Genomic DNA, 13525 nt, shown 5'->3' with positions numbered 1-13525 from the left:
TATAGTCAGGTTTGATTTAAAAAACTGATATTGGAGTATCTCAGATTCTGTGAAAACGGATACGAGAGATAGTTAAGAATCCAAACACGTTACTGATAAACATTCAAATGTAAGATTAATAGACCACTTTCGAGTTCATCCGTCACCGGAAAAACTCGTCAATTATACGCGCCTTCATGACGTCATTTAAGCGTTCATCAAGCGTCTTAGTGATCGTCATTGCACAGGGTAAACTAGAATTAATGATTGTTCTGTAGGTAATTAATGGCAATTTCCTAATGACAGCAATGCTGATTGTCAATTTTGAGAATTCAATTTGCCGAATAATTCGTACAATATAGAGTCATAGTTTTCCAACCACTCGCTCAACATTGGAATGGAAGTGACGACGCCCCTAAACGCACAAATGACGTTCACTAAAACCAGACTTTTTGACGGAAATGCATCGAACTTGAAAGTTGTCTATTGTATTTGTTTTAAACGGGTCAGAAAATATAGTACTGTGAAAGAAAAGTTAGAGTATATGCAGTTATTTCTGTAAGGCTATGGTATTGATAAACATGCAATGGTTACACAAATAGAACCCTCCGCAAGCGTGCAAGACAGTAACATTGAACAATAACTTACAAGTCAAGTAAACTCCTCAAACCCTTCAGAAGTTGAATAAATGTTTTAAACCGATTATGTGAAATATTATTTTTTAAGTGTTATATCTTATCTATCTATACGAGAAAAAATGATATGATTGGTTTGTGTTGATAAATTGAATGTACATTTTCAAAGTCCTTTTCAAAATTATCTCTTTACAACGAAAGTGGCAAAATAATAGTTGATGATATTTCCAGCGCCGGACAAATGCCTTTTTTGTCGAATTTTATTGATTTTTACCACAAATAACTGAAAAATAAGCTTTTGTGCCAGCTCTGATTAATATAGTTACCTTTTTATAAAAAAGAAAATGTTGTATGATTGCCAATGAGATAACTCTCCACAAGAGACCAAAATGCCACAGAAATTAAAATTATAGCTCACCGTACGGCCTTCAACAGTAAGCAAATCCCATGCCGCATAGTCAGCTATAAAAGGCCCCGAAATAACAATGTAAAACAATTCAAACGAGAAACTAACGACCTTATTTAACAGGATCTCGCCCCCTAATCTCGGACGGTAGTGTAACAGTACAACAGAACTATACAAATCAATTGAAAAAAGGCTCAACTCATCAGATGAATACAAATAGAAAGACATCTTTCAAGATCAGAGAATGGCCGTTGCTGGATACTTGTACATCCTTACAACAGAAGGCAGTGAATACAGATCTTAGAGTACTGGCAGTTAATGACAGATATATGTTTGTAATTCAAAGCCATTAAATAAAGGCAACAGTAGTAATATGAATTCACACTCAAATATAAGAGGATTTCATTAACAAGTAATAAAAAAGTCATGCGTCTAAGACTAAATTCTTACCAAGATGTCAGTTTATGTTGATTGAGACCAACTGGAAAGAAATGCACCACTGTTATTCTGTATAACAAATATTATTCAATATGTGTAACAGACTGTCATTGCTGAGTCAACACTATTTTTCTTGCATGTATTGTCTTACTTCTTTTGAATATTAAAAATGTAAGAAAAATTGATTTCTTGTTCCAATATACCATGTGTTGCACTAAAACATGCATAATGTTTATATTTACATAACTGTATAAATGAATTTTTAAACATTAGAAATAATTGCATTTATTTTCAACGTGTCAATTTGTATATATAGGGATTAAGCTGACAATATTTCAAGTGAAAACAGGGGTTGGGGTATCCACAGTAGTGTGGAAGAAAAGTAAGAGTATCTGCAGTTATTTCTGTAATGCTAAGGTATTGATAAACATGCATTTGTTACACGAGTAGATCCCTCCGGGTACCCTTTCATTTTATGTCCTTGGATGATGTAAACTTCTCGCTAACACCATACACCATACACCATACACCATACACCATACACCATTACACCATATACGTTACACATTACACCATACACCATTACCCATTCTATCTACAACATCAGAAATCACCCATAACGCAATTAAATTTCAAATATTAAAATTGTTATTATAATTGTTTATGTTTACAATCTGAAAAATTCAAATAAAAAGAACTTCGTTTTCAACCAATGAAATGTTATACACCGTTCATTCACAGCATTCCCGATCGCACGTTACAGAATCACACAATTCCTCATACACCATTACACCATTACACCATTCCCCTTACACCATACTCCATAGCACCATACACCTTACACCATTGCACCATATGCCATGCACCATTACACCATACACATTTTTTTGGGAAGTTTCCAACTCGGGTTACTTTGGTAAAATTGTTTACGTTACCATGCAAGCACGCACGACAGTTAAATCGAACAATAACTTACAAGTCGAGTAATAAAATTAACGGTACCAATTTTTCTGCACCAGATGCGCATTTCGACAATACATGTCTCTTCAGTGATGCTCGTGGCCAAAATATGTAAAATCCCAAGCTTATATAAAAGATGAAGAGCTATAATCCAAAAGTTCCAAAAAGTATAGCCAAATCCGTGAAAGGAATCAGAGCTTTGCATGAGAAAGATAATCCTTAATTCATAATAATTTTAAATATTTTATAACAGCAAATTTAATTACACAAAAAATCCGTAGTTTCATGCCAGTACCGTACTGGCTACTGGTCTGGTGATACCCACGGGGACTAACAGTCCACCAGTAGAGGCATCGACCCAGTGGTAGTAATAACATTAACGGTACCAATTTTTTTGCACCAGATGCGCATTTCGACAATACATGTCTCTTCAGTGATGCTCGTGGCCAAAATATGTAAAATCCAAAGCTTATATAAAAGATGAAGATATATAATCCAAAAGTTCCAAAAAGTATAGCCAAATCCGTGAATGGAATCAGAGCTTTGCATGAGGGAGATACATTCCTTAACTTATAATAATTTTCAATATTTTATAACAGCAAATTTAATAACACAAAAAATCCATAAGTAGTATAAAATGGATGGTTGAAGCACTTGACCCCGTGTTTTTCTTTTGTTTGACCATTGTTTACTAAATATGTGAGGAATGTCATCCACATCTTAACCATGACGTGTGTAAGGAGAGATAACTCCGGTTTCTAAAAGGTGAATACAAGCGATACACGAGTTGTCCATTAGGTATCTTGAGCAGTAAGAAAAAAAAAAAAAAAAAAAAAAAAAAAAAAAACAGAAGGAACGATCATATAGGAAAAAATCCAAGAAAGGATGACATAATGCACCACACTAATGGGCAGATTGTTAATGCTCTCATCAAACAGAATTTCTATGGAAGGCATTACACAGAGCTTAAGAAATTCCAACTCATTGAACATAATAACATGTATTATGAGGGTCAGGCGAACGAGGATTTATTACAGAATGACTTGTATCACCTAAACGATAAAGGTGTGTCATTTCTTGCATCAAACATAAAACAAGCAGTACACCAAATTCTCAATATTCCGCTCCCACCCACTCGTCGACCTAGGAGCCAATCCCGCAACAGACGAGGAAGAGGTAGAGGTCGTGGCCGTGGCAATGGAGATTCAGATTAACTTTGTATAATAATACTAATGTCAATTTTATTCTACACATTAGAATAAAATTGACATTAGTATTAATGTATATTGTTCATATTCATATCACTTAATTCTCTTTTTATTACAAATACATGTATATGCAGTAGAACTTGCATGTTCTATTTTTTTTCCATATAAAATTCAGGATGTCATAAATGAACAAACATTATATTGTAAACTTTTGATATTGTTCATTATTATTTGAAAAGTTAAAAGTCATATATAAATTCAACTTAGTTCTAAATAACATAGTGAATATCAAATAACGCAAGGATTGCCTTAATTTTATTCCCTTTATTACAATTGAATGTGTGAATTGCACACAAGGGAATTTTGGTACACTACTAACTAAGTTTATAAAAAGAAAGATAAAAAAGGAATCAAAATCAAGTCAAGGACAAAAACAACTGATTTAACTTGATGGCCATTTAATTCTAATTCTTTAATTGGCACCTTATAAAAAGGTTTATCTTTTTGCATATATTCTTTATCATATTGTTTATAAAATATTTATATACTTGGAAAGTATTTAAATAATTCTTTTTCTTTTTGTTTTTAAATTTCTTTGATATTTAAAATAAATACAAGAATAGAAGGGACTATGTCACCAAGAACAGTCACATCATTAAAAATGTGCTTTCTTAATTTAGGGGGCCTTATGAACAAGGAGGGTAACAAAACGGATGATCCCCTTTTCTTAAACAAAATTGATAAAAATGATTTGGCTTTTTTTGCTGAAACACACATTGGATATGAGTCCAATATTCATAGAATAGGTCCTTTTAATTGTTATAATGTATGTAGACCTAAAACTAGGGCAAACAACAGATTTTTTGGTGGGTTGGCAGTATTACATTGTAGTTAAAAAAAATATCAAACCTTATGTAAAAATTCTCAAAAACTATTGTACTGACATTATGTGGATAAAGTTAGAAAAGGATTTTTTTGGTTTTCAAAAAGACTTGTATATGTGTGTAGTGTATAACCCACCCTCAATGTCAGCATATACTCAGGGACTCGACCGGGACATTACTGAATGTTTAGAACAGGAAACTGCAAAATATATGAAAATGGGTAATGTTTTACTGTGTGGTGATTTTAATGCAAAAATTGCCAATTCCCCTGATTATATTTTAAATGATGATCAATCTTATTTACCTCTTTTTGATAACTATCCAATTGATAAGCAAATCTTAAAAAGACAAAGCAGTGATACAACAATTGATTCAAGGGGAAAGAGTCTATTAGATCTCTGTATTCTAAACCAGTTAAGGATACTAAATGGTCGAGTCCTAGGGGATGTTTTTGGAAAGTACACATGTTATACGCCAAACGGCAGTAGTGTGGTTGACTATGTGATGGTGTCGGAGAGTATTCTGGATCAAATTTTATATTTTTATGTTTGAACAACTTTATGCCTACTATTTCAGATTGTCATTGTATACTGGAATGGGAAATGTCAAGTAAATTTAGTGTTGATGATAATGATTGTAATATTAATATGTTTGATAATCTCCAAATTTTATATGGTCAGATGAATCACCTACAAACTTTCAGACAGCTCTATTATTACCAGATATACAAACACAAATTGATACATTTAATAAAAGTATAATCAAAGAGTCTCAATCCTCTGTCGATGAGGCTGCAGCAGAATTATCACATATTTTCCTGTCTGCTGCTACTAATTCTTTAAAAAGAAATAAACTAAGAAATAAGAAAATAAAGACAAAAAAATGGTTTGATGGAGATTTGTACCATCTTCGAAACAAATTAATAAGTAACGGTAAAATATATTCAAAATTTCCTTATGACCCATTAGTGAGAGGTCACTATTATAAGCTTAATAAGCAATATTCTAAACTTAAAGAATATAAAAAATCACTTGTTGAGCAGTTACAGAATCTACATGATGATAATCCTAAATCTTATTGGAAGTTAATTAATGATTTAAAAAATAATGATAATAAGGACCATAGTTCTGCTGTGGCACCATCTGTGTGGGTTTCACATTTCAATGGATTATGTCAATTACATGAGTCATTCAAAGAAAGAGTGGCTAAGTTGGAAAAAAAGCTAGATAATCTTGAAAAAAATGTTTGTTTTAATAATCTTGATAAACTTATAACAGAGAAAGAAATTTCTTTTGCCATTTCTAAACTACGTTGTAACAAATCACCAGGCTTGGATAACATTTCAAACAATATGATTAAACACAGTCAACGTCTCTTTCAAAAATATTTAATTCTTGTCTGTCTCATGGTTTATACCCAAGAAATTGGACCGAAGGTTATATTACAGTATTACATAAGTCAGGTGAAGTCACTGACCCAAATAATTATAGAGGTCTAACCATCACTAATGCAATTGGTAAGCTTTTTAACAGTATACTTAATATAAGGTTGGATAGTTTTTTAGAAGAAAATAATGTAATTAATGATTGTCAAATAGGTTTCACAAAAAAGGCAAGAACATCTGACCATATGTTTGTTTTAAAATGTATTTTTGATAAATACTGTAATACTAAGGATGGGAGAGTGTTTGCTTGCTTTGTTGATTTTCATAAAGCTTTTGATAAAGTAATACATACAGGAATTAGAATTAAGCTGTTAGAGATTGGGGTTAGTTCAAGGTTTTATAGCGTTATAAAGAATATGTATCTTGAAACTAGATCTTGTATAAAAATACATGATAAAATAACTGAATTCTTTCAAACAAAGCTTGGTGTTAAACAAGGAGATAACTTGAGTCCTAACTTGTTTAAAATATTTATAAATAGCCTTCCAGACTATTTTACACGAACCAGAGATCCAATTATGCTGGATGGCAAACTCATTCATTGCCTTATGTATGCTGATGACATTGTAATTTTATCTAACTCAGCTGAAGGACTACAAGAAAAATTAAATGAACTTCATAATTTTTGCAATGACTGGTGCTTAGATATAAATACTAAAAAAACTAAAGTGTTGATATTCAACAAGGCAGGCAGACATATCTCTCAAAAATTTATTTTCAACAAAGATGAGCTGGAGTGTGTATCTAATTATAAATATTTGGGTATCCATTTCAATGCATCATGTTCTTTTTCATATGCTCAGAATGATTTATACCAAAGAGCCTTAAAAGCATACTTCAAACTATGTAATGATTTTTTAGTGCATAAGCCTACTGTTAAAAATGCAATTCATGTTTTTGACCATACAATAAAGCCTATACTTTTATATGGGTGTGAAATTTGGGGATATTTCAATCCCTTTACTGCACGTTTAAAAAAAGAAAACATAACAGTGGATACAATTTACTCAAGGATACTTTGTGAAAAACTTCATATTAAATTCTGCAAATATATTTTAGGCGTTAAAAGGAAGAGTACAAACTTTGCAGTTTTGTCTGAATTAGGCCGTTTTCCACTTCACTATGATATAGTCAAACATGTTTTAGGATATTGGCTCATCATTTCCTTTGTTAAAAACTGCATATAATTGTTCTAAAAAGCTATTTGAAACAAAAAAAAAACCTCTTGGTATGGATCAATTAATATTTTAAGGGAAAAAATGTCAGGCATAGAAAAACATATTCTTGAAAAATACTCAACATTTAAACGTCTTCACTATACTTTATGTTCTTAACATAGCAACACTTCTACCAATAAACAACTAAAACACAAACGTATGTTTGTCGACTAGCTTGCTGCTTGTGTATATAGAAAGTTTTAACTTTAATGCTAACTTGAACATACTTATATACTTAATATCTAATATAAACGTTTCTTAACGTACATGTTAAAAAGTTTGATGTTCACTCTAGTAAGGCAGAGCTAGAAATGACCACATATACACCTATCATTTAACACAATAATTTTTCCCGCCCAAAAAATTCATACGCCTTCCAAAATACTACGTGAGAAGACAATTAATTCCCGTTACACTACGTGCCACGGAAATTAGGAATACACTGTGGTCAGATAGTTAAGGGATACTATACTGCTTTGTGGAAAAAACAGCTAGACATACATAAAGATGGTAAACTACGAACTTATGTAACATTCAAGTGCAACTATGGTTTTGAAAATTATTTGTCAATAATTCGACATTTTGAGCAAAGGAAATGTATTACTAGATTAAGAATATCTGCTCACAAATTGCAAACTGAATCTGGTAGATACCAGGGTACTCTTCGACAAAACCGAATTTATCTCAGGTGCACCTCAGGTGAGGTTGAGGATGAAGTTCATTTTTTATTTAAATGTGACACTCATTTATTAAAAAGAGAGGAAATGATGCAAAATATATTAAAATCATGTCCAAACTTTCAAAATTTAAATATTGATAACAAATTAATTTGGATAATGAATAATGAGGATCCTAATGTACTATTTGCATTTTACAAATATATAGAAGATACTAAGAATTAAAGTACAACTTAATCTGCAATAACTAATTCATTATAACTCTTTAATATGAATTTGGATACCCTGTTAAGCCTGCACAGATCATAAGAAGAATTTCAAATTCTTTGGCACCGTCCCTTGATGATCTTTACTGGCTGGACACAGAATCTATAATCTTAAAAATATGTTTTTAAAATATATTTTCAATAATTAAGGAGCTTGACTCATCTGCATTAAGTACAAGTAGGGACTCCCCTTTAAGCACCGACTCTTGGTGCTTTCTGCAGATAAGTCATATTAAATATCCTTTATTAAATAAACTTTGTTATTTGCAGTATACCTCATAGTCAAATGTGGGAGTGCTTAATTGATTTGTTTTTTATTGGGTTCTTTTTGTATTTTTTTGTATTTTTGTTTTTTTTTATATATATATATATATTGACATTTCTCCGCACAAACTACTAATGCCTCATGTTTGTCTTCTCAAAGTGAAGATACACTTACCGGGTGCACTTGAGTCATTTTCAACATAGTATTCATTGAATAATAATACATTGCTACTATTTTGTTGAGTGTATTTTCTGTGTTATATTATTTTATTTTATTATTTTTATAACACTTGTTACATATCTTTTACTGTGTGTGTATTGCATATGTTATTGTTTATAATAATATTGTCTGTATCATATGCCCTCCTGGGGCCCTAATTTGGTAAATAAAAATATTCTATTCTATTCTATTCTATAGAGAAAAGTCCATACTTAGATTAACACTCCGAGGTTTCCAGAATTTGAATAGCGAGGTTTTACCGAAGGACATTTCATTCTTACATGTATATTGAACTTATCAGTTTCACAAAAAATATAAAACACCGAAACCAATTTTAATTGTTCTCATATAAAAGGATGTAAGTTTAATAAGTATGATGTGCGTATAGTAGTATTATGACACATTATACTAAATCAACATTCATTCTCTCTCTCTCTCTCTATATATATATATATGTTGTTTGTGCTGTATTTAGACCCCTCTACCAAGAAATTTGTTTTGCATGCACACGTATAAAAATTGCAGTTTTTATCCAATGCAATTATAGGTTTGAACGTTGTTTTCAATTTAGACTTGTATATATATATATGTATATATAATATATGACAGTATTTATAAAACCATTTCTGTAATCAGTAACTGGTTCCATCTGAAGTTTCCCTCGGGATAGCTTGTGCATATATCATACACAGTTTTATCTGATACATTATATTATTATCCTATTAATTCAAATTAATGAAAGATTCTTATCATGAAATGAAAAAATAATGATTCGTAGCCCCCTAGGCTCTAAGGAACTCTGAGGTAGCCACTTGTCTATTTCCACTGAAATTTAGTATAATTTAATAAGAATTTATGAAAATAGTAATTGAGAAAAAGGGATGTTACAAGCGATAGCCTTTCAAAAAGTGCTAAATTCGACTCTTAGCTGATGAAAATGGAAAGAGCTCTCGCTTTGTAGATTAATTCATTTACTAGAATAGCCACGTGTACAATCAACAAATTTTACCACACACGTGAAGTCACATGTTATGAATTTGTAGTATCGTTTAACGTTGTTGTTTACTCCAGAAGATTCGTCTATTTATAGATAAAAGTTACCTGTGTAAAATCTAATTGCCAAAATAGAGACGACAAATCCGATACTCTACGGGATTGAAGGACATTTACTTGGTTTGGATTGTCCTAACCAATCAATAAATTTTAATTATTCACGTCTCGTGATATCTTCCAATCAGGTAGCAAGAAAAATTCACGCCCTTAGTGTCCATCGTTCAATTCTTAATCTCGACTCCTAGGAGTCGAGAATCAAATGGTTTGTGTTGACATAACATCTAGAATTAAGTTCGACCATTGTTGTAGATCCCCGAGAATTGCCATCATCATGAACTAATTTATTAAAATAATGATGAACAAATAAGAAATCTTTTTATAGGGTGGTTCATATTTACGATCATAACATCACAAATTATTTTTAATCGGACACTGTTGATGTATACATATAATCCTCGAGAAGTTCATGTATGAGGCAAAATATTTAGACTTAACTTTAATGGACACCGTAGTCATCTAAAAAAATTTTAATGTATCCTACATAACTAATTCATTTAATAATGATGATAAAACAAAAAACGGAATGATAGAGTTAGATGTTCAATAGAAACACGAGAAAAACACCATTTAGTGGAATATATTAATTACATAACCCAGACAAATAAAGATATTATTAATTTGATACTACACCGCAATTATATAAATATGTAAGGAAAAAATAAGTATGCATTGTTCGCAACCTATAATCAACAGCATTCGTAAAAGATATTTTAATTACTACAATTTAATTATTTTAACAATGATAACAGTGTAATATATAATAAAATATATAAAAATATAATGTTATTTAACAGAAACATACAATTTTTTATTCGTTTAAAAGTAATAAAATCATATTTGAAAATCGAAAGCTCGGAACCTTTCATTCTTTTAGCAAAACTTGAGTATTACGTCACAGAAACATGCATTTGTAAAAATGTTCGCACTTTCAGCAATTGTCTTTTTGAGTTCTGTTTTTTTTTTTATCAACATCTATTATCTTTGACATACACAAAGAAGGTCAGCCTATTCCAAGAAGTTCAATATTTAGATGTGGTGTTTTGAGACAAGGGAGCTACGTAATCCACAGCTCAAAACTTGTCACGAGATTGATGTTCGATATAATTGTTGGGGTGTCGAAATCAGTGCATTTACAGAGATGACACCGGGACTAAGTAACATACATTCCAAAGTTGGTGAATGCCCTGTCTTCAAGACAAACATACAAAATCAGCTAAGCGTTGAAGTAGGAGATCAACAGTGTCAGGTATTAAATCAGACATATTTATAAACATATGCTCATGATAGTAACTTATCCATCTAAGGTGTTCGAACTCTCATCATGTTTCAGAAATTTCAAAAACTCCCAGTTTTCTGAAAAATAAAATAATTTATGTCTTTAGTCCATGTAGACTCTTCAGATTTATAAGAAAATAATTTAATTACACCAAAGGATTTTACCTTTGTCTGTCCTTTCGACCCTTTTCAACCAATCTGCTTGACCATGTACATATTCTTCAAATAAAGAAACTATTGCATTGCATACATATATTACAAAAAAAATGTATTATTACGAATTAGGAAGAACAGGCAAAATTGAGATTAAATATTACAATTCTGTAAAATCAACATTCATGTACTTGTCTATGTATCAGATATCAGAATGTTTTTTTTTTATTATTATGATATTTTTTTCAGTTATATAAATTGTATTAATAAATTCTGAATTTACAGTTTTAAGCTTTTACTGTCATGCATATACTTTTTAAATTTTATATTCATTGAGCTAAATTCACACATGTACATGATTCTATAAATTAACTTTTTTCTAATTTTGTTTTCATTTTCAGATAGATTTTCTCATGTCAACGACAAAAACTAGCAGAAATGGGGATAGCACTCTCCAAGCACAAAGAAAAACAACTGAAACTCAGCTATCAACTACAAACACCATTACTGACACTCACCAAACACAAAGAACTGAAAAACAGGCGTCAACTACACATATCATTACTGACACCAACACCATTACTGACACCGACAGAAATGAGGATATTACCACAACTGAAACGTTAACTAAGCCACCAACAACAGATACAACCACTACTCAAGCCCAAGATAAAAAATCAGTGCAAGATGATTTAAACCACCTTAAAACTTATTTCTTATGGACACTTTTGATTGTAATATGTAAGTATACAATTATTTATTATTAACACAAGGTGGATATATTTATGTGGAAGACTTTAATTAGGTGTTAAGCATTCACCATCAACTGGTGTAAGATCGATTTAAATCACAGTAATTTATCAGTCTAGAATTATATATAAAACATGAATCTACTACATTTTATTTTCAGTTGAGGATCTGAAACTTATTATTATTAAAATTCAAAAACCAAGTAACAAAGACAAAGCCGAAATAGGACAATACTCTATACATCATTAAAACATTTACATTTTCTTTTTATATTCAAATTGCATTCAAATTTTCTTTTCATTTTGTTTTTTAAACAATGTTAAAATCATTTTAATTATAAATTTAAAATTATTATTTTCTTTATTTTTTCTTTTTTTTTTATTTTCCAGCCTGCATGATCTTAACTATTACAACAACCATATTATTCTGCTGCAAAGGATCTGTAAGAACGAGGAACTGTTTATCCGTATGTCTATTCAAACACTGGTTGGTGTTTTTGCTATAGAAAACGCGAACAGGACTCTTTTGAAATGAGCGGGACATATGTTGGACAACATCATAACTTACCGAATGATGTTGAAATGTTTCTTGGTGATGTACATGTAAATGATCCTAATGAACTTGAAAATATTTAAATTTTTTTACAGATGCAGTTGCAAATTATTTCCAAATTCCTATGCCGGCTATAGTTTAACCAAATCTTGTACAACACGATCAACATATATTCCAAAGACTTCATCCTCAGATTGCTCAACCACAAAACAATCCACAGCCTCAGATTGTTCAGCCTCAAGACAATATACAACCTCAGAATGCTCAACCCCATCACAATCCACAGCCTCAGATTGTACAACCTCAAGACGATATACAACCTCAGAATGCTCAACCCCATCACAATCCACATCATCAGATTGTTCGACCTCAAGACAATCGACAACCCCAGATTGTACAACCTCAAGACAAACCACAACCTCAGATTGCACAACCTCAAGACAATCCACAACCTCAGATTGCACAAACACAAGACAATCCACACCCCCAGATTGCTCAACATATTTTTTTTATTTATTATCTATGACATTTACAATAAATTTTTAAGATTAAGCCCAATGAAACTAGCTAGTCTTTCAATGAATATGTTTTTGTTTTTTATGATTGTTATTTAGGAATTTGTGGTTTTTGAAGTTTTAAGGTTAAGTCCAATGAAACTTGTTAGTCTTTCAATGAAATATGTTTTGTTTTTTTTTATGATTGTTATTTAGAAATTTGTAGTTTTTGAAGTTTTAAGGTAAAGTCAAATGAAAGTTGTTGGTCTTTCAATGAAATATGTTTTGGTTTTTTTATGATTGTTTTTTTTTTAGAAATTTGTAGTTTTTGAAGTTTTAAGATCAGTCAATTGAAACTTGCTAGTCTTTCAATGAAATAGGTTTTTTTTGTGATTGTTATTTAGAAATTTGTAGTTTTTGAAGTTTTAAGATGAGTGTATTGAAACTTGCTAGTCTTTCAATGAGATAGGTTTTGTTTTGTGATTGTTATTTAGAAATTTGTTATTTTTTTATAAAGTCTTAAGATTAGTTGTTTTGTTTCACCACTTGAATGCAATTAGTTTGATGATATTAATACAACAAGCATCATT

General features: G+C 30.9%; 2 protein-coding genes across 3 annotated transcripts in view; one reads left to right on the top strand and one right to left on the bottom strand.

The window, feature by feature from the left end:
* The window catches only part of LOC143046352 (glutamate receptor-like), a 244169-nt gene that overhangs the window by 100205 nt on the left and 130439 nt on the right, over positions 1-13525 (bottom strand). The gene's annotated exons all lie outside the window — the stretch shown is intronic.
* On the top strand, positions 10330-12935 carry LOC143047105 (uncharacterized). Of its 2 annotated transcripts, none has more exons than XR_012969411.1 (3): positions 10330-10957; positions 11541-11880; positions 12279-12935. XR_012969411.1 is itself a non-coding variant. In XM_076220060.1 (3 exons), the coding sequence occupies exons 1-3, from the start codon at positions 10742-10744 to the stop codon at positions 12581-12583; spliced, it is 603 nt and encodes a 200-aa protein (XP_076076175.1). In that variant the 5' UTR covers positions 10330-10741; the 3' UTR covers positions 12584-12935. The 2 variants fall into 2 exon arrangements, 1 of the variants encoding a protein (XP_076076175.1); XM_076220060.1 differs by having other exon boundaries at positions 12537-12935.

This window comes from Mytilus galloprovincialis, chromosome 9 (genome assembly GCF_965363235.1).
Source record: "Mytilus galloprovincialis chromosome 9, xbMytGall1.hap1.1, whole genome shotgun sequence".
NCBI classification, from domain to species: domain Eukaryota; kingdom Metazoa; phylum Mollusca; class Bivalvia; order Mytilida; family Mytilidae; genus Mytilus; species Mytilus galloprovincialis.
This window is presented reverse-complemented; position numbering and strand designations above follow the sequence as displayed.

Coding starts and splice junctions, on each gene's coding strand:
- LOC143047105 (XM_076220060.1), top strand. CDS start 10,742: ATGTGGTGTTTTGAGACAAGGGAGCTACGTAATCCACAGCTCAAAACT. Junction 10,958..11,540: donor TAGGAGATCAACAGTGTCAG/GTATTAAATCAG, acceptor TTTCATTTTCAG/ATAGATTTTCTCATGTCAAC. Junction 11,881..12,536: donor GACACTTTTGATTGTAATAT/GTAAGTATACAA, acceptor ATTTTTTTACAG/ATGCAGTTGCAAATTATTTC.